A 21,600-nucleotide genomic window follows, 5' to 3' on the forward strand; every position below is an offset into this window, starting at 1 on the left:
AATGCAGGGTTGAAACTCAGTCCTCTAGACACAAGTTTAGCAGCATTAAGGGATTACAGCTATGATCCAGGCTAATTCCTAGGCGCTTACTACATTAAAAATATGGAGTCCACCTGGAAGACTGAGGGAGTATGTTAAATTCAATTCAACAAATCAGAGCATAAAAGTGTAACAATTTGCAATGGGAGGAAATCACTACTAAAATTAACCTTTTTAGTATGAATTAAATATTTTTTTTATTTTACTGCAAAGTCCACATTAAAATAATTGGCAAGTCATTTTTAATATTAATATTTAATAAAAATTGTAATTATTGTTAAATATGCACTCTGAAATGAAAAGATATTAACTTTGTTTGATGCAGGACTCCCAAGTAATTTAGAATTAATATGGATTTAATATAGCAGAAACAAAAAATTATGCTTGGTTTATTTGGCATAAGAGCACATAAAAGCATCTATATATTTAGAAGAAACACAACTTCAGTCGTGTTCCTCTGACGTAAGCTAAATTTCACACACAAAAGTGTTGTGGAATGAAATGAACACAACATAAATGTTAAATTAATTTATAGTACATGAAAGTTTTCAACACTTACCTGATGAAATCCAAGGTAATCCTGAATAGTTGAAGAAACATAAAATATTGAACCATCACAAGTGATGACCAGAACAAAGCCATTCAAGACCTATAAAAGAAAGGTTTGATTTCAATTAAATAAATACAGTAAACAATATATTTGCATGAAAACATACAAATTATCCCATTTACCTCTTCTAAACTAGGGCTGCACAAACCATGCCCCAAGTGGCACAGCTGGCCTGCTAGAATGCTTTTTTTTGTCTTTAGGAAATGTTCTATAAATAACATTTTTTATAGTTAACCTTCTCTGCAATCACAATCTTTAAAGGATTATTTCTGTACCTGTTTTTACCTGTATTTCCTTTGTCCACAACTTTATTTTAAATCACAAACTTCAAATCTGGCATATAGATACTTATTACGATAAGTCAGATTTCCGACATGTAATTTCCATCATGCACTTACTGGGAATTAAGGTGTAATATATGGGCATGGTGGTTTGAATTAAGTGTTAATGGTAAGAAATTCTACAGCATGATCTTTTAGGAGGGAACAGTGCCACACAATTTATGATGGCAGTATACAGTTTGGTAACTAAACTTTCATGTAGGGAATTGAGGTTCGATTCTAGTCAATCATACTAAACATTTTTGTTAATCAAGCATTTGCCTCAGTATTTTTGTCATGCTCTGAAATTTAACCCAACCGATGAGTCAAGTCACAAGCAAATTGGGAGCAGTGATGATGGTTATTCAAAACAAAATACATTTTTCACACTATTTACAGCAGACTTTTGAAACAACTCCTCAGGCAATGCTGAGAAACACAGCTAAAACCACACAAATTAAGCCAAACCGCCATCTGGTTGTATGTATGTTTATACATTTGTTCAGAAATTACTCAAAAATAGCTAGGGATGCTCTGACCAAGTTTTTTTTTTTTTTTTGGAGAACTGATACCGATCACCAATTTCACATTACTAGAAATGCTTGATTTGGATACAGCTTCCAATTTAATTTTTTATCGTTTTAATATTTTGTTTATTATTAGTGGTTTTTTAAATACTAAGCTCTTGCAAAACCAGCCATGCAGAAGTCTTATGTTTTATATTAAAGCAGCTTTGTTACACCGTTCCAACTTCATTGCTTTTTAAACGCAATGAAATATTGTAGTGACCATAAAAAACAGGTACAAAAAATATTTCTCCATACTAAACATAACATAAAAGAATATAAATTCTTTTATAATAATTACACATTAACATTTTATTAAGTTTGTGGTGTGTATCAAGATATAAAGGCTAACATGCTTAATAAGTTTACACGTAAAATCAACATATCAGTCTTAAAGGGTAAATTCAGTATTTTTCAAGTTGTTTCTTCACAATCATGGTTTGTCACTAGAAACATTCTACAGTGAACCTTATTTTATAAATTTTAAAAATAACTACCCCACTCTTGCATTTTGTAATGAAGGTGAAGGGTACTGGGGTTCTATTAAAAAGACAAGTCTTAAAACTTACTGAACATATCTACTTTGAAGTAGCAAAGGTTTTGATTAAGAGAATGTGCCATCTGTGTTTCTGAACCATGCTTGTGACAACAAAAGTAAGCTGAATGCATTTTATCAGAGATTCCTGATCCTATTTTTTAGAAGAAAGGATGTATTTATTGCTTATTTATCTGCTTGCACTGGCCATCATGGGTGGAGTTATGACCACCCATTGCCAATCCCTGTCCCCAAACAAGCCGTTTACATACTGTGTTATTTTACAGAGGAATGAGATGCACACAGAGTGGGATCACATTGCATTTTTTAAATAAAGCCTTAGATATGAATGAGCCAAGCTGCCTTTTTAATGATATTTCTTACGTATGTACCATATCAAAAAAGGTAGAGCAAGCAATAGAACAAAATGAAGCACCACAAACCAATCAATTTTCAATCATCAATTTTTTTAAATGCACGACGAGTCACTCTGCCTGAGGATATGGTAATAAAAAAAGCTAAGCTTTTGAGTGAGTAAACTCACCGACAATGATACTAATCAATTCATAAATACTAGCCAACCCACAGCGTACCATACGCTGCATAATCAGGCCGGTTTTTTAATGATTTTTAAGCACAGGGAGAACATTAACATTTGAAAAATCGGTAATGTAATAAATCAGCAAGAAAAGCACCATTGTAACAATGTACGGAATGAACCAACACACAATCGTCCATGACTGAAAACTGGCGGACCGCCATCGCGCCTTCTCCTCCCAGACGGAGAGATGGGGGTGGACGGCGCTCAGAGGCGGAGGGTGGAACGGGAGGAGAGGAGAAGGACGTCCATTCTGCTCCCTCCGTCATGCTAGTCTGCTGATTTCTCGTTCAGTATGCACTGCCTGCTCATGTGTCCACCTCCAACTCGTCACTTGAGTCGTTGCTCTGTGCGGTTTTGGCTGTTTTTCACTATATAATCCACCAAGACAACCGGCCACGGTAGTAGCGAGGTGGGAGGGGGGTGTGTACAAAGGGTAGGGACGTAAGCAGTGGGAGCGTATGAGTCATACTTAGTGGGAATTCCACGGTTTGCAGCCCAAATGGGGTTAAACAGCTTACCCACGCTTCTCTGCGCCAGGTAGACACACGCTCAATCTCATGCATAATTATGTACTGAATGCTAAACACTTCTGGAAAGACACGGTTGTCTAAAACGGGTTGGTGTGAGAACACCGATCACTTTTGTCCCTCCTCTGATTCTCTTGTTCCATCTTCCAGAGGATTGTTGAAATAAGGAGTGTTGGTGGGCAGGGAAACGTGTTCCGTGTTCCTGCAGGAGAATCTAAGAAGACGCATGTTTGTCGCGGATGCGAATTGCTGTATGTAACGTGTTAAACAGTTTGCTTTGGTGCACGCGGTTGTGCGTCGTAACAGAAAACTCGGTTTTTAAAGGCTGCTTACTTCATTGTGTTTTAACCTCAGTTGTAAAGGATTGTTTTAAGGATCCCATGGGTTACCCCTCGCAAACCATTTTACACGCTGCATATGGCGATTCACCTCCGTGAGAAACATGCCTCTATGAACAGTCAATGTAGCTTGGAGGTGCATGTGGCCTCTACAACAGACGAATATAAATGACGCCGTTTTGTCTGTGTCGTCGCGTCCGAGATGGTGGCCGTGGCTCTGCAAGTTGTCGTCGTATCCAATGGTCTTGGAGTTGGTGGGCGTGGCTCCTTCCTGTGTGCGCCATAGGTGTCTTACTTGTCGGCTTAGTGAATCCACGCCCCTTCCGGCATGCTTTCCATGGGTGTCTTGCCTTACTGAATTATATATATAGATACTGGGAGAATACACAAACTCAATATACAACCTGGTGTTATAAGGCAGCTGTGACATCTCTGCATCACCACTCTGCCTACCTTAAAACATCAGTACTGAACTTTTTAAACTTCAGCCTGATTAACTTAGCTGAACTAGCATTGCTAATGTGGCGTGTGTAGGTGTGTACTCTATTACCCATAAGCTCCATTATAAAACTTGAGTGGGCTGGTCATTTTTTTAAAAATGAAACAATATGCTTCACTTTAGAATGCAATTTAATGGGGCAAACTAATATATATCATAATTGAGAAGAAATAACTTTAACTTGAAAAATACCAAGAGAACAAACGGGGCAGCCGTGTATGGTGGGCAGCTCGTGATGCTTCAAGTGGTGACCCAGTTATGGCTGAACGGAGGCCACTAAGGGTGAACAGGACAGCGGGGGGTAGCATTGTAGTGGGCCTCGGGTGGCTGCCTGTTGAATGGAGGGCAATTCACTACCCGCCTTTGGCCTCACCGTGTTCGTTCTCGGTGGGCGCACGCTGTAGGCAGCATACTGTAGTGGTGGTGACTGTGCGGTGGGCGTGTGGTGAACTGCCCACCATTCATTCTCAATAGCAAGCCTGCTTGTACTGTTACGCAAATAGCAGGAAGTTGTCTCTTGTCAGTACATCAGACGTGTTGATGACGGGTACCTTCCTGCTGTGATAGCGTGTACAGTGCTGTGCAGAAGAGCTCATCTTAACCTTTTGTCTTCACCCTTCAACAATGTCTCTGAAACACAAATCTGATGCAAGTGCTGGTGATACAGTAAAAAAGACAAAAACCATCACCATTGAAAATAAAGTAGAAATAATAAAAAGGTCAGAGAGAGGTGAAACTTCATCGTTCATTGGCAGAGCACTTGGTTACAGTTGGTCAGCAATAGCATGTATTAAAATAATGTACCCGTTCCGACTTACATACAAATTCAACTTAAGTACAAACCTACAGTCCCTATCTCATATGTAACCCGGGGACTGCCTGTACAGCCAACTAACACCCTTTTGTCTACAAACTTGAGTCAAGCAGTTTCAAAGGTGGCAGTTATCGTATCTGAGAAAAGTGCTGTTTAGACTGCTTAAATGTGTTAATCTGTTATATACTTAAAATTTTTTAAGCTTAAGCATGCTTAATTTTGCTTACATAAAAGTCTTTCTTACTAATATCATATCATTAGAAATTTATTGTTAAATCATCTTATTTGTCACATCTTCAGGCAGAGTGTAGTAGATTCAGAACGTAATTAGGCTTTTTCACTTTCTGCATAATTAACTGTTTTAAATAAATATATTTACCATTTTTACCCATTAACCTACACAAAATAACCCATAATGACAAAGTTGAAACATGTTTCCAAAAAGGTTTGCAAATGTATTAAAAAAAAAAAGAAATCTCTTATCCATATAAGTATTCACACCCTTAAATTATGTACTTTGGTAGCAATTACAGCTTTGACTCTTCTTGGGTAAATCTATACCAGCTTTGCACAACTGGATTTAGGTAATTTATCCTATTTTCTCTGGCAGATTCTCTCAAAATCTGTTAGATCAGATGGAAAGCATCTGTAAACTGCCTTCTTCAGGTCTCTCCACAAATGTTCTATGGGGCTGAAGTCTGGGCTTTGGTTGGGACAATCAAGGACAGGCAGAAACTTGTCCCAGAGCCACTACAGTGTTATCTTGGCTGTATGCTTTGAGTGATTCTTGAATGGTGAATTATTTCCCTGGTCTGAGGCTGTGTGCAGGTTTTCTTAAAGGATCTCTGTACTTGATTGCATTCATTCTTCCCTCAATTCTGACCATTCTCACTGTCCTTGCCACTGAGAAACACCCACATAGCATGCTGCTGCTCCCATTATGCTTCACTGTGGAGATAGCATTAAGCAAGCGGTAAGCAGTGCTTAGACACACCAGACATACTGTTTGGATGAATCAATTTCATCCAGAATACTAAAACAAAATAACTCAAATTCAATTTAAATTTTACAATGCCCTCCTGCACACCAAAAACCTAATGAACTGAAGATATGAAAAATGGTAATGTAAAGTGAGCACAAAGAAATGTTATTTTATCCTAGAATGACAGATACATATAACAAACAATGTTCAAATGGCTGCCAGTGTGTCTTACATATGATTATTTTCTCATTCACTTCAACTGTATAATTCTCTTTCCAAGAAAACTGACTAACTATGAGGTTTACTAAGTGAACTGGTAACTAATATCTTCATTAAAGTCCCAAACATTACAGGGTTCATACACACATCCATTCTAGAACAACTTAAAGTAACCAATTACTATATCCTGCACACCTTTGGGTTTTGGAAGGCATCAGAGTATATGGAGAAAAATACACTCAGAAAGAAAGGGCAAATTAATCAGGGAGACCTGGACAGGAAATGAATCCAGACTCCTTCTAAAATATACATGTGGCAAATTAACCTGAAATATTAAATTGTTTAGAAGGTTTAAAGGCTTTATAAGAAGTTATAGACTTCACAATGTAAAATGCAATGCTACAAAAGACAAATAAATGAATATCACATACAGTTTAAAAATGAAATATCAACAGAAAAAAGTTCAAAAAGAAACAATATTACAAAATAAATACTCTGTGTTTTTCAATTATATTGACAGTATAAACACATTTTTACTGGTGTAACAAAGGTGTATATTATTAACATATCAGAGTATTTTAACAATGATGAAATTATATAAAAAAAAAAGTTCTCATGCATGCGGCCACCCAGTATCCGGAAATATATAAAATTAGAATAAGGCTACTTGAATACAAATACAAGCAATTTAAGTCAGGAAAAAAATCTTTCAACATGTACAGCCTGCTCACAATCAAACAATGTTTTGAAAGTGGTTTCCCCTTTACAAGCTACTAGACAAAGCGTCTCCATCTAGATAAGTCACGCAAAGGACACTAATCTGAATTTACAATCAATATAGTTGAGGGTGACTAATTTGATAGCAAACACAGTGTTTTGGATGTTGTGTATTATATCTAAAAGTTGTAAATTATTCTGTCCCTGATGCGAGTTCATTTACCAAAACCAGTATCACAAAACCATCCTCCCTTTTGCAGTAAAAATTCAAAATATTTTACATTAATCGGTTTAACAATGCAAACATCAATTAGTCTCTTCCATTTTTTTATTTACTAAGTGTTTACTTTATTAGGTACATGTGTTCCACTGAATAGTTGATTACTCAATCAATAACAGCATATTACAGGAAGAGAATAAAATGTTTAAAATAGTATTCAAGTATCAAATAATTTTGTTTGTGTACAAACAGATTAAAATTCAGAATCGCAGTGAGCAACAGAATAAACTTGTAAATGGACCAGAATCTAAGTACGTGAAAATAGAATACATACATGTAACTGTTGACATACACTGTGTGCACAATTATTAGGCAAGTGAGTATTTTGACCATATCATCATTTTTATGCGTATATTCCAACTCCAAGCTGTATTAACTTGAATGCTTATTGGATTTAAGCACGTCAGGTGATGTGTATTTGTGTAATAAGGGAGGGTGTGGCCTAAGGAGATCAACACCCTATATCAAGGTGTGCAGAATTATTAGGCAGCTAGTTTTTCTCGGCAAAATGGGCCAAAAAGAGATTTAACTGACTCTGAAAAGTCAAAAATTGTAAAAAGTCTTTCAGAGGGATGCAGCACTTTTGGAATTGCTAAGATATTGGTGTGTGATCACAGAACCATCAAACATTTTGTTGCAAATAGTCAACAGGGTCGCAAGAAACGTGTTGAGAACAAAAGATGCAAATTAGCTGCCAAAGATTTGAGAAGAATCAAACGTGAAGCTACCAGGAACCCATTATCCTCCAGTACTTTCATATTCCAGAGCTGCAACCTACCTGGAGTGCCCAGAAGTACAAGGTGTTCAGTGCTCAAAGACATGGCCAAGGTAAGGAGGGCTGAAACCCAACCACCACTGAACAAGAAACATAAGTTGAAAAGTCAAAACTGGGCCAAGAAATATCTGAAGACAGATTTATTCAAAGGTTTTATGGACCGATGAGATGAGAGTGACTCTTGATGGACCAGATGGATGGACCTGTGGATCAGTAATGGGCACAGAGCTCCACTCCAACGTGGAGGTGGGGTACTGGTATGAGCTGGTATTTTTAAAGATGAGCTAGTTGGACCTTTTGCATTGAAGATGAACTCAAAATCAACTCCCAAACCTACTGCCAGTTTTTCGAACACACTTTCTTCAAACAGTGATACAGGAAAAAGACCATGATTTTTATGCAGGCCAATGCTCCATCACTTGCATCGAAGTTCTCCACTGCGTGGCCAACCAGTAAAGGCCTTAAAGATGAAGGAATAATGACATGGCCCCCTTCCTCATCTGACCTAAACCCTATCGAGAACTTGTGGGCACTTCTTAAACGCTAGATTTACGGGGGGAAAAACAATACACCTCTCTGAAGAGTGTCTGGGAGGCTGTAGTCACTGCTCCACAAAAAGCTGATCGTCAACAGATCAAAAAACTGACAGACTACATGAATGGAAAGGCTTATGACTGTTATTGGAAAGAAGGGTGGCTATATTGGTCATTGATTGATTGATTTATTTTTTTTTAAATGTCAGAGATGTTTATTTGTAAATTTTGAGGTGTTTGTTTATTATTCTCACTATAACAGATGAAAATAAACAAGTGAGATGGGAAAATTTTCATTTTTCCTTTAGTTGCATAATAAATCTGCACACTAATAGTTGCCTAATAATTGTGCGCACATATGTATTCCCCTGATGATGTTCACACTCACATTTCCGTTGTGAAACATTCAGGTTTCAGGTTTATTAACATTTTGGATTGACTGATAGCACTGTGTTTGTTCCATATTAAAATTAATCCTCAAAAATACAACTTGCCTAATAATTGTGCACACAGTGTAAATATTAAAAAGTACTGTTTATGTGGTATACACTACCTTTCAAAAGTTTGGAGTCACCTAGAAATGTTCGTTTTTAAGTTGATACTTTTTAATATAAAAATTCTGTTGAATTGATTTAAAAATCTAGCTGAAGGTGCTGAAAACGGCCATATGTGATGAAAAAATTAAAAATCAGGCATTTCAAGCAGTAATCATTATAAAATCAGTAATGCCTTAATAAAAGTTATCAATTCCTATCAAAAATGTGAACAAACTTTTGAATGATAGGGTATGTGGAAAGATGCAATGCTATATATATATATATATATATATATATATATATATATATATATATATATATATATTGTGGTCCCCGGCCGGGGAAGGAGCCCGGCTGGGACACCCAGGAGGACCAGAGGAGGGCTTGTGCCTCCTCCAGACTGCGAGGGGGCGTCCGTCCTGGTTATGTTGGGGGCCTCGGGTACAGGGCTTGGAAGCCCAGCCCTGTAGGGACCTGTGGCCACCACCATGCGGCGCCCGATGCCGGAATATCCCGTGTGATCCCCGGCCGGGACGCCCAGAAGGACCAGAGGAGGTCTTGTGCCTCCTCCAGACCGCGAGGGGGCGTCAGTCCTGGTTATGCTGGGGGCCGCCTCCCTTCTGTCAGGGCGGAAGTCGGGTGGAAGAGGACGGAGCTAGCGGAAGGACTGGAGGCGGCCAGGAAAAAGGCAAAGGAACTGTGTGGCCTGGACTTGGGGGAATCGGTGCTGGAGGCACTGGGGTTTTGTGAGTGCACGAAAAGGACTTTGTATATAGTGTAAATAAACGTGTGTTGGGTGAAATATGATGTCCGTCTGTCTGTGCCCGGGCCGGCTTTCACAGTATATATGTATATACATATGTATATATGTATATATATATATATATATACTGCTCAAAAGAATTAAAGAAACACTTTTTAATCAGAGTATAGCATAAAGTCAATGAAACTTATGGGATATTAATCTGGTCAGTTAAGTAGCAGAGGGGGTTGTTAATCAGTTTCAGCTGCTGTGGTGTTAATGAAATTAACAACAGATGCACTAGAGGGGCAACAATGAGATGACCCCCAAAACAGGAATGGTTTAACAGGTGGAGGCCACTGACATTTTTCCCTCCTCATCTTTTCTGACTGTTTCTTCACTAGTTTTGCATTTGGCTACAGTCAGTGTCACTACTGGTAGCATGAGGCGATACCTGGACCCTACAGAGGTTGCACAGGTAGTCCAACTTCTCCAGGATGGCACATCAATACGTGTCATTGCCAGAAGGTTTGCTGTGTCTCCCTGCACAGTCTTAAGGGCATGGAGGAGATTCTAGGAGACAAGCTGGAGAGGGCCATAGAAGGTCCATAACCCATCAGCAGGACCAGTATCTGCTCCTTTGGGCAAGGAGGAACAGGATGAGCACTGCCAGAGCCCTACAAAATGACCTCCAGCAGGCCACTGGTGTGAATGTCTCTGACCAAACAACCAGAAAGACTTCATGAGGGTGACCCAAGGGCCCCATGTCCTCTAATGGGCCCTGAGCTCACTGCCCAGCAGCATGCAGCTCGATTGGCATTCGCCATAGAATACCAGAATTGGCAGATGCACCACTGGTGCCCTGTGCTTTTTACAGATGAGAGCAGGTTCACTGAGCACGTGACAAAGTGAAAGGGTCTGGAGAAGCCATGGAGAACATTATGCTGCCTGTAACATCATTCAGCATGAGCAGTTTGGTGGTGGGTTAATGATTGTCTGGGGAGGCATATCCATGGAGGGTCACACAGACCGCTACAGGCTTGACAAAGGCACCTTGGCTGCCATTAGGTATCAGGATGAAATCCTTGGACCCATTGTCAGACCCTATGCTGGTACAGTGGCTCCTGGTGCACGACAATTCCTGGCCTCATGTGGTGAGAGTATGCAGGCAGTTCCTGGAGGATGAAGGAATTGATACCATTGACTGGCCACCACACTTTCCTGACCTAAATCCAATAGAACACCTCTGGGACATTATGTTTTGGTCCATCCAATGCCACCAGGTTGCACCTCAGACTGTCCAGGAGCTCAGTGATGCCCTGGTCCAGATCTGGGAGGAGATCCCCCACAACACCATCTGTCATCTCATTAGAAGCATGCACCGATGTTGTCAGGCATGTATACAAGAACACAGGGGCCATACAAAGTGCTGCGTACAATTTTGAGTTGCTGCAATTAAATTTTGGCAAAATGGACTAGCCTGCCACATCATTTTTTCACTCTGATTTTTGGGGCGCCTTTGAATTCAGGGCTCTGTAGGTTGATCATTTTCATTTCCATCAAACGATGTGGCATCCTTTCGTTCCTAACACATTACCCAGTCTATATCAGTATAGATATCCAGGAGGATTTCTTTTTCCCATTCAGATCTGATGTGTTTTCAAAGTGTTCCTTTAATTTTTTTGTGTAGTTTTTATATATATATATCAACACTGAACATTGTCAGAGTGTTTGCACTTATTCCTGATAAGTTGTTTGGCCTAAAGTGCAAAGTTTAATTAGTGTTTCTTTTTCCTGTATGTTTCAATGAGGCAAAATTTACTTAAAAGTATTTTAAGGGTCTGAATACCCAAAATTTTTCTACAGGTAGAAGGCTGAAATTTGGCAGGCACATTCCTTACAGCTTACTTACAAAAGTTAAGCAGGTTTCATTTCGAAATTTTACGCATAATGGTCATAACGGTCAACAACGTCCGCCATGTTGAACTTTCTTATTCATGGCCCCATCTTCACGAAATTTGGTAGGCGGCTTCCCTCCGCTAACCGAAACCAATGTACATACTTATTTCGGTGGTATGACGCCACTGTCAGCCACCATATTGAACTTTCCAACGTCACTAATTCTCCAACTTCCCGTGTAGGTAGAAGGCTGAAATTTGTTACTTATTTCGGTGGTATGATGCCACTGTCGGCCGCCATATTGAACTTTTAACGGAAACCGATGTCCATACTTATTTCGTTTGTATGACACCACTGTCGGCCACCATATTGAACTTTCCAACGCCACTAATTCTCCAACTTCCCGTGTAGGTAGAAGGCTGAAATTTGACAGGCTCATTCCTTACAGCTTACTAACAATTAAGCAGGTTTCATTTTGAAATTCTATGCATAACGGTCATAACGGTCAACAACGTCCGCCATGTTGAACTTTCTTATTTATGGCCCCATCTTCACAAAATTTGGTAGGTGTCTTCCCTGACCTAACCGAAACCAATGAACATACTTATTTCGGTGGTATGATGCCACTGTCAGCCGCCATATTGAACTTTCCAACATCACTAATTCTCCAACTTCCCGTGTAGGTAGAAGGCTGAAATTTGGCAGGCTCATTCCTTACAGCTTACTTACAAAAGTTAAGCAGGTTTCATTTCGAAATTCTACGCAGAATGGTCATAACGGTCAACAACGTCCGCCATGTTGAACTTTCTTATTTATGGCCCCATCTTCTCGAAATTTGGTAGGCGGCTTCCCTGCACTAACCAAAACCAATGTTCGTACTTATTTCGGTGGTATGATGCCACTGTCGGCCGCCATATTGAACTTTTCAACAGTCTTTGTTATTTATGGGCCCATCTTCAAGAAATTTGGTACACGGGTTCCCAACGCTAACTGAATCCTACTTACGTACATATATACGTCCATAGCCTGCACCTCGGTCACCGTGTGAGGTGGCGTTGGGTCCCCCATCCCAACGCCTCCCACGTTGTTGGCTGCCTGCCTATATAAGACGGTCTGTCGCTCCGGTTTCTACATTCCCTTCCTTGCTTAAACACGGGATTCACGTCTCCCTACTGATAACTACAGCCTTTTTGTTTAATCCACGGCTTCTCCGCTGTTTTATTGTTTGTTTATTACAATTATAGTTATTGTATAGGTATTTTACACTTACTTTACATTGCTGAGGTACCCATTTCCTTTATCATTCCAACCCCCATTACCATGTCTATCGAGATGATCACTATCGATCAAAGAACTGTCACTTATCGAGTGGTTTCCATGCCCGGAGATACCACCTACCTTTTCCATTGTTTTTGTTACATATTGCACGGCCATATCAGGCTTACTCTTGATATCCGGAGGAACATTGTGTCTTATGTATTGAATGACTGGAACAGGTTCAAGGTGTGGACTGATGACGGTACAGGAGATAATAATACTACACAGGAGCACTATAAGAGTGAAATGCTTAAGCCCTTCGCCTATGGTTCTGCATGTGAGTTGATGGCTGCCGCTGAATTGTTCGGTTGTCAATTTCAAGTGTACCAAAATAGCCAAATATTTTACACCTTTCGACAACCGCCAATGCCTCTTAAACATCTTAGATTCACAGGTGACGATTTCAATAGTGGGCACTTTGATGTTTATGAATGTTTAAACTCTCAAAAGCTGGATGTGATTTTATCGATGAAACCGGTTGTGTGCTTACAATGCTTGACAGATGCCAAATGTCACTTCAACACAACAAATCCTGCAAATACTGTCGTAATTGAAACAAACCATGAAACTCAAACCGATTATGACAGCAACAATCCAAGCTGTGAGATTTGAGACAAGATTACTGTTCACATGGCCAACTGTAAGTTACATGCTCAAGAGTAAGCTCAGCGCACAGCTTGGTCATGTTACAACCGGAGGGCTGAACTGACAACATGGTATACAAAGAGATCCTTAACAAATAATTATTGGCATATTTTCCCTCAGTTAAAAAAGGTTTAATTTTCTTCTTAATAAAAATTTTAATGCAGTACTTCGCCGCTGCGAAGCGCGGGTATTTTTGCTAGTATAATTATATTTTTGAACAAATTAACAATAGAAAGGGAATATTAGGGCGGATGTCGACTTTTGTCGACAGGAGGGGTTGAGGGCCCATGTCGACTAAAGTCGACATCCAGGGATAGAGGGCAATAATCAGCTGTTAATGGCGACAAATCTTACTGTCAAGTCACAGGCATTCCCTCTGTGCTTGGAGGAATGCTAGACTCGTTGACTCGGCAACTAATCCTAGCGTGTGCGTGAGTTGCGAAATGTAAACAATGGCAAAATGGCATCGACATGTGACAAGGGAGCGAAGTGAGTGCAGAAAAACACTCGGCAGACAATGTTTTGCGCATTATCGCGGAGTCGGACTCTGATTTTTCTGAATTGGATTTTATTGACAGTGATCAAGAGATCGAGCAAGAGAGTGAGAAGCCGGCATCAGCCAATCAAACACCAGCTGATGTCGCGCCAGCGGATCTGCTGCCAGCTGAGTGCCTTCGCGCAGCCGATGCATCTACGGCAAGGTTCGCGTGGGATAAATACATGCTGCTTTTCAGCTACCGTCAGATGAGATAAACAGGTAGGCAGAGAAATTTTTTGAATCACGGGCTGCGTTTGCATCGCATTCTCGTTTTTCAAAGTGTAAATCCACAACAAAAGATGAGATGAAGCGTGCTGTGGTATTACAAATAGAGATGGGACAGAACTGGTGATATAACTTCAGGGAGCATTGGTCCAAACGTGCTTTGTCCCCTGGTGGCTTTGGACAGGTTATGCAGCATGGTGATAGGTACGTGCTGCTGCAAAGTTTTATTCACTTATATGAACAGAAGCAAATCCCATGGGGTGAGTCAGGCTATAATGCCATGCATAAAGTTCATAAAGTTTCAGAAGATGAAAACAGGTGACAATACGGTTTTCATGCAGGCACAAAACTTGGTGGCAGTGGAATGGCACAATGGCAAAAGGGTGACTTGTCTCTCTACAGTACACACTAACAATATATGTGAGAAAGTGCAGCAACAGACAATTGAAAAGTAGGCACCAAAGCAACATGTATTGTAAGCAGTGCAATGTGGCAATGACTGAAATTGGCTGCTTTGAGCGAGATCAGACTTTGCAGGACTTTGCTGTGTAAAATGTATGTGATATGAATGTGAAATCATAGAGTATGCAGGCTCATACAACATGCAAGACAGTAACATTTGTCAAAAGTAAATATTTTTTGTTGATTTGATATGTTAAACAATTGCTTTGTGTTCTTTTTTAAAAAATGTTAGTTTTTGGAAAATATTCAGCCCTGGGAGATAAGAAAAAAAAATTAGCCCTAAAAGAGTTAACAGGCAAGTTTGGTATTTTAAGTAAAAGTTATTTTTTCACAATTAGGATGTACATTAATTTTCTGTGGGCAATTGTGTTCTCAAGTGAAATTTTAAGTCTGTTGTTTGGATGTATGCCCATTGGAGCCCATTTTAAAATGCAAACACAGGCACTGTATTTTTTAAATTAAATTAAATTATGAAAAACACTTCACTTTAGAATGTAATTTCCAGTGATAAATAATTAAGTTTGGCTTGAAAAATGTCAAGCTATTCTTTAACTAGAGTGTAATCTCTGAACAGTATTTTGTTTCTACTGCATTACTTACAGAATGTGAATATACCTTTATGAAACAATTCTGCACAACAGTCTTTGCTTACCTGTAACAAAAGTTCTCCTTCCAAAAGATCCTCTCCTGGTTGCTTCAAAATGCCATGAAGCCCATTTCCACCACGCACTTTGTAGCTTGATTCTAGAGAAACTACAATTAAAAAAAAATCCAAGTTTAACAAAGGTATAACTTCAAATCTAACTTACAAAAGACTACAGTGTACATTAAAAGGAATAACATATTTTACACAAAACATCATGTCTATGTCCTGACATAACAATTCTACAGCAGTGGTTCCCAAAATAAGTCCAAGGGGGACCCCAGTGGTTGTGGTTTTTATTTGATTAATTAAATTCACAGTAACCACAACATTCTTACTTTGAATTAATTTAACATTTTAGAGAAATGTCCTTTTTTGATCTCTCGCTGTAAGAAATTCAAAAATATTACCATTTTTGCAAAAACTTTAAATTCTTATGCTTCCTTTACATTTTTTTGTCTAATTCTGCCTTTCTATACAGTTTGCTCCCTAAAATGAATCAAAATGCTCACCACAGTAACAGTGAAAGAGAGAAATAACTTCAGTGGCATTTTCACTTTTGCCGTCATTTTATAAGAAAGGCTTCTCAATTATCAGGTAAGTGAAAATGACAGCAATTGCTCTACTTTATCATCCAATGTTGTTTATACCTGTGTCTCAGACCTCTTTATTTATTTTCCATTACATCATTTGATTTTCATTACTCTTTGCCAGATCCACATTTTGAAGATTTCCAATTCTTTTTATTTGTTCCCTTTCATATTGTGCATGGCTTATACATATTTTCCCACATTCTGACACTCTTTTTTATTTTCTTTAAGTTTTTAAATATTTTATTGATAGCTATTTTCTTCTTTTTAAAGCCTCTTTTTAGTTGGTAGCTATTTTTTTCTTTCTGAATGCTTGTCTGAAACTGTAAAATCTAGCCCCGATTTCTTGAGTACAACATCCATCTGATGTGATAAGGCTACCAAAAAAGCTGAACTCTTCCAACTTTCACTTTTTCTAATAGCGTCATCATTTTTGTCTAAGTATTTACTTACATCTCAAAATCATCTGTGCTTCATTTAGCGTGATAACTAGAACTTAACAGTCCTTCATGTGCTGCATTGTCATTACTTTAATTTATATATAAATATATATATATATATATATATATATACTGCTCAAAAGAATTAAAGGAACACTATTTAATAAGAGTATAGCATAAAGTCAATGAAACTTATGGGATATTTATCTGGTCAGTTAAGTAGCAGATGGGGTTGTTAATCAGTTTCAGCTGCTGTGGTGTTAATGAAATTAACAACAGATGCACTAGAGGGGCAACAATGAGATGACCCCCAGTTTTAGGGTGGTTGAATGCACGCAAGGAGAAGAGGTTGGATCATCTGTTGGCTTTCTGCTGCTGGCGAGCTGCGTGTTTTGTTTGTCACTTCTTGTTTTTTTAGAGCTTGGAGCAAGTTAAAGTGTCTCTCGCGGGACTTCAAATTGTCTCCCTCCAAAACAAAACAGCACACAGGAGTCGCCTCACTGATGAGCACCTACAGTCCATCCTGAGAATCTCCACAACACAGAACCTCACACCAAACATAAACGAACTTGTTGCCAAAAAAAGATGCCAGGCGTCCAGCTCTGATAAAATGACATAAGAGCAAAGACAACTGAATGATTTGATTTGTTATTGCTGAAAAGAACAAATTTTATTTAGATTTCCAGGTTTTGTTATGCACCATGTTCATATTTGAATTTGTATAATTTTGACAGGATATATTTTTATGGAGAGCAAAATCTTTTGGGATATTTAAAATGTAAGTTTATTTTTTATATAAACTTACATAAGAGTAAACAAATTTGAATGTTTGTTCTTTTAACGTTTATTTCTAACTTGTATAATTTAGACAGGATATATTTTTATGGAGAGCAAAATATTATAAGTTATTTAAGGTTTGAGTTGATTTATTCCGGAATAATATTCTGTCGACTAAATAAAAATTCCTTCTATTTAAAATTTAACACACTACTTCTCCGCTGCGAAGCACGGGTATTTTGCTAGTCAGTAATATTTTAGAATAAGCTCTTAAAGCACAGAGGAAGCAATTATTTCTGTATTTCTTTTTCTTCTCCATTCCTCTCTATTGGCTTATCAAACTCAGCAATTTAGGTATGTTTACAAGCCTTAAGTTTTACTCTGTTGGCCTTGCTCTTTCTCTCAGGGGTGGGGGTCGATTAGCTCTCAATCCCACTTTTTGTAAAAATTAAATAAAATTAATAAAATTTCAAAAAAAAAAAAAAAATAAAGTATTGCATACTCTGAAACAGGAACAAAAATTAGGGAGGATATTCATTTTAACTATATTAACTATGCCCATTAGATAGATGTAAGGTCAACTGACATTTTGTTTAGTTATTTCCATTAAACTGCGAAAATCAGGTTTAAAAAGATCTTAAGCTTCCCTGTTGCTGTGGTTCCTAGATACCTGAACTATTCTGAGACAGTCAGCACACAGTCTACACGATTACACTTATCTTTTATGTTTACAGTATGTTCTACGCCCTTCATATTATATTAGACTGCACTCACTGAGAAAATCAAACACCTCAACTATTTCCCCCATTGTGGCATAATTCAAAATTTAGAAATCCACACTTGGTGTAACATTCAGGTGTATTCAAGGACTTAGTTACCTGATTTGATTTGGTGCATTTACATTTTTAATTACTTCACTAAAGAGTTAGTTATCACTTTTTAAAGAAAATATAGGTTTTGTAACAATAAGTTATCTTCACATAATAAATGCAATTACATGAATAACAACACCACTTTAAATACATGCTTCTTAAGAACAATTTACAATATCATGTAGTCACTAAGGCAGCCCAAATAAGCTTGTGATGGCTCAACAGCTTTCATAGACAGCTGAGTCCAATTGAAACTTGGAAATTCAGTTTAGTTTTCCTTCATTGTGTGTTTTTAGTTTTAGTTTAGTTTTTATTTTAAAAAGACATTTCTCTTTTATTTTTATATATATTAGTTTTAGTTTTAGTAATTATCGTAAATTTAAAGACCTACTATGGAGTTTAGTTTTTGTGTCACAATCAGAGAGAACTGTACACTTAACGGGTTTGGATATAATATGAGTTTAATGTTAGTGGAAGCTTACTACACTACACGACACAGTTTACTATTTGGTTTTGTTTTTGTCTGATAAAAACAAGCATAATCAAAACCACGTACTAAATATAAACAATTTTACATCCATCCATCCTCCAACCCGCTATATCCAAAGTACAGGGTCACGGGGGTCTGCACAATTTTATAATTTTTAAAATATTTTCTATGTCATTTGTGCTGAAAAAATCTGCACTGACTGTTGGCACTTTTTTCTTTTCCTTTTATTGCACAGAATGGGCCAATTTGTAATGAAATTTCTGTGAATTTTAAGGTGTGAGGGTTTTTACTCTAAAGGTCTACAGCACACAACGTATCTTGCTCCAACAACAATGTATTTATAATAAATGCATTCAAAAATTTCCCATACTATGCTTTGTTATTTTCTACCAACCATATTGATCTCTTAATTCCATCTCAGACACAAACAATTTCTAGACAGAATTTGCCACCTGCAGGTCTGAAAAGATATCAAAAATTAGAAAACAGAATCTACTGTGTTCAGACAGGTGTGACCACGAAAACCACAGGGGCTTAGGAAGAACAAGGCTCTTAGGCTTGAATCAGTGTGCAGACCCCACCTAGCTGTATTGAGGGAAACAAAGAAAAACAAGCATGTATTGTCAAGGTTAGGGAGGTTAGACTTGAATAGCCCATGTATAAGAATGGTAAACTCTTAATGAGCAGAGTAAAGCAGGTAATAAGAGTATGGACAGGCACAAAACGACAGGGACAGCATCTGAGATTAAGAACAATATATACAATATCTAAACCTGTTTATCAGGACAGGATCACAGGAAACCTGGAGCCTACCCTAGCAGGATGCAAGGCAGGAAAAATCCCTGGTATGCAATATGTATGATATGGCTGATGTTAAGAACAAAAAGAATATGATGATTTCAGCGATCTATTTTGAGAGAAATAGGGACAGATACTTTAAAACATAATTCTGCGACTGGATTATTCTCACAATCTCAGGTATTTTGAGCTGTGAATATTAACTAAAAAAGATAACTTAATAAATATAGCATGAATAAAAAAACACATAGTATGTTTAGCTTTTCATCACTTGGCAGACTCTTATCGCCTACCTATCTGTAGTTCAGTAGAGACATTGCCAACTCAGAAATTTTACAATGTTTGTATCGCTTCGTTGTTATATTTTTATATTATAATATTTTTTTGTTTTTTATATTATATTTTTATATTATGTACAATAAAGAACCATCAACAACAAATCAAATTAATAATATATTGAACAATTATTATAAAAGTAAAGTTAAATAAATCCAACTCTGCAGCTGCATGAATAAAAAAAATCAAGTACGTGGTTCAGGTAAAGTACCACTTCCAGTTAACAGATTTGGCCCAAACGTTAATACCGATCTACAATTCTGGTGTAACAAATGCCAAATTTCATCCATCGATCTAGTTGCGTTTTTGAGTTATCGTGTTTACACACACACATATGTAATTCAAAAAAACTGAATTTTCGGACTCGGGGAGGTCTAAAACGTCAAGATTTATAAAAATCTCGAGGACGAATTTTTTTTCATGATTACTATACTTTCTCTATACTTCGTGTGCAAAGTGGCAGTTGAATTGCTGTCAGCAAAAAGCAGGCACCAGAGAAATAAACTGAAACATTACTCACTCGTGATTTTTCTGTCTATACGGTAAAGATTTTGTTGACATGCACATTCCAATTTCAGGCATCTGAATTACATTTTGATATACAACTAGTGCAAAGAAAGGCGGCACATAAATCATTTTCTATTCCACATGCTTTACACACGTATTCAGCTCACTATGTCACCACAAATGCTGTGTGAACACCCACCCTCCGTCACTAGCGGACGTTCAATGGATGAGTATGTGCGGGCGGCTCGTGGTGGATGACGTCCAGTTTTAGAGTTAAAAGTTACAAGGGTTAAAAACTAACAGCAAGAATATTCATTCAAAAACGAAAACTAAAATTATTTTAGTGAATTACTATTTTATTTCAGTTAGTCTTTCCAGCTACTTTAATAGTTTTGTTTAGTTTTAGTTTTTCATTTTGGTTTTGTTAATTATTTTATTTTAGTTTACGAAAATGTTTTTTTTAAATAACAGTTTCAGTTCTGATTTTAGTTTTCGTTAACTATAATAATCTTGGTTCAGATTGTAATTTAAAATATTGACAATAGTTGAGTTCAGCATGATTTCTGTGTGTGTATTTACAGAAAATCAAAATTGATTTCACTTCTTAAAACTACAAATTTCATCAAAAATTATGCTTTTTCTATATCCTCCCTAAGCTTCTGTTTCTATTTTAAAACATCCCCATATACATTAACAGATCTTTTTTTTTTAAGAAATTAGATTCAATTATAACCTCATTTATTTGGAACTGAAAAAATCCATGCATTCAAAAGGCGACTGTACAATGACCTAAATCAGAAGGCAGCATGGCTCTACCTAATTTTCAGTTTTATTACATGGTGGCAAACATACAAGCTATAAAAATCTGGACATTGACACATATAGATGAACACACACTAGCTTGGTCTGCAATAGAAATGAAATCCTGAAGCACTTCTTTATATTCATTGCTTTGTACACCAAAATACAAGGTATTGTCAATATACTAACAACCCATTTGTCCTTCATTCACTCAGAATATGGAACCAATATACGAATCATTATAAGTTAGAGAATATTTTATCTGTGTCAGCTCTAAATGATAACAACCTTTTTTCACCCTCTCAGACTTACACAGTTTTTAATGTTTGGAAAACTTATGGAATTAAATCATTTAGAGATGTGTATATAAATAATGCCTTTGCATCCTATGAACAAATACACTCTAAATTTAATCTCCCATCAACACAATTTTTCCACTATCTCCAAATCAGAAACTTTGCTAAAGGAATCTGCCCAGTTTTCCTCACCTCCCACATATTTTCTGTTCCAGGAGAGATATAGATAAGTTTTGGGGACTTAGCATTTCTATAATATATAAAAACTTTTTAAAGTCCTTTCCTTTCAAAGATCCCAGAGAACAGTGAGAAAAGGATCTCTTACTCAACA

At 37.5% G+C, this 21,600-nt stretch overlaps 1 protein-coding gene across 1 annotated transcript in view; it reads right to left on the minus strand.

The window, feature by feature from the left end:
* LOC120516160 (aryl hydrocarbon receptor-like) overlaps window positions 1–21,600 on the minus strand; it is a 193,868-nt gene that overhangs the window by 83,687 nt on the left and 88,581 nt on the right. The window contains exons 3-4 of the mRNA XM_039737635.1: window positions 15,372–15,472; window positions 599–688 (exon numbers count right to left, since the gene is read on the minus strand). Of these exons, the coding sequence (XP_039593569.1) occupies window positions 599–688; window positions 15,372–15,472 (191 nt within the window). The remainder of the gene's footprint in view (window positions 1–598; window positions 689–15,371; window positions 15,473–21,600) is intronic.

This window comes from Polypterus senegalus, chromosome 15 (assembly GCF_016835505.1).
Source record: "Polypterus senegalus isolate Bchr_013 chromosome 15, ASM1683550v1, whole genome shotgun sequence".
NCBI classification, from domain to species: Eukaryota; Metazoa; Chordata; class Cladistia; order Polypteriformes; family Polypteridae; genus Polypterus; species Polypterus senegalus.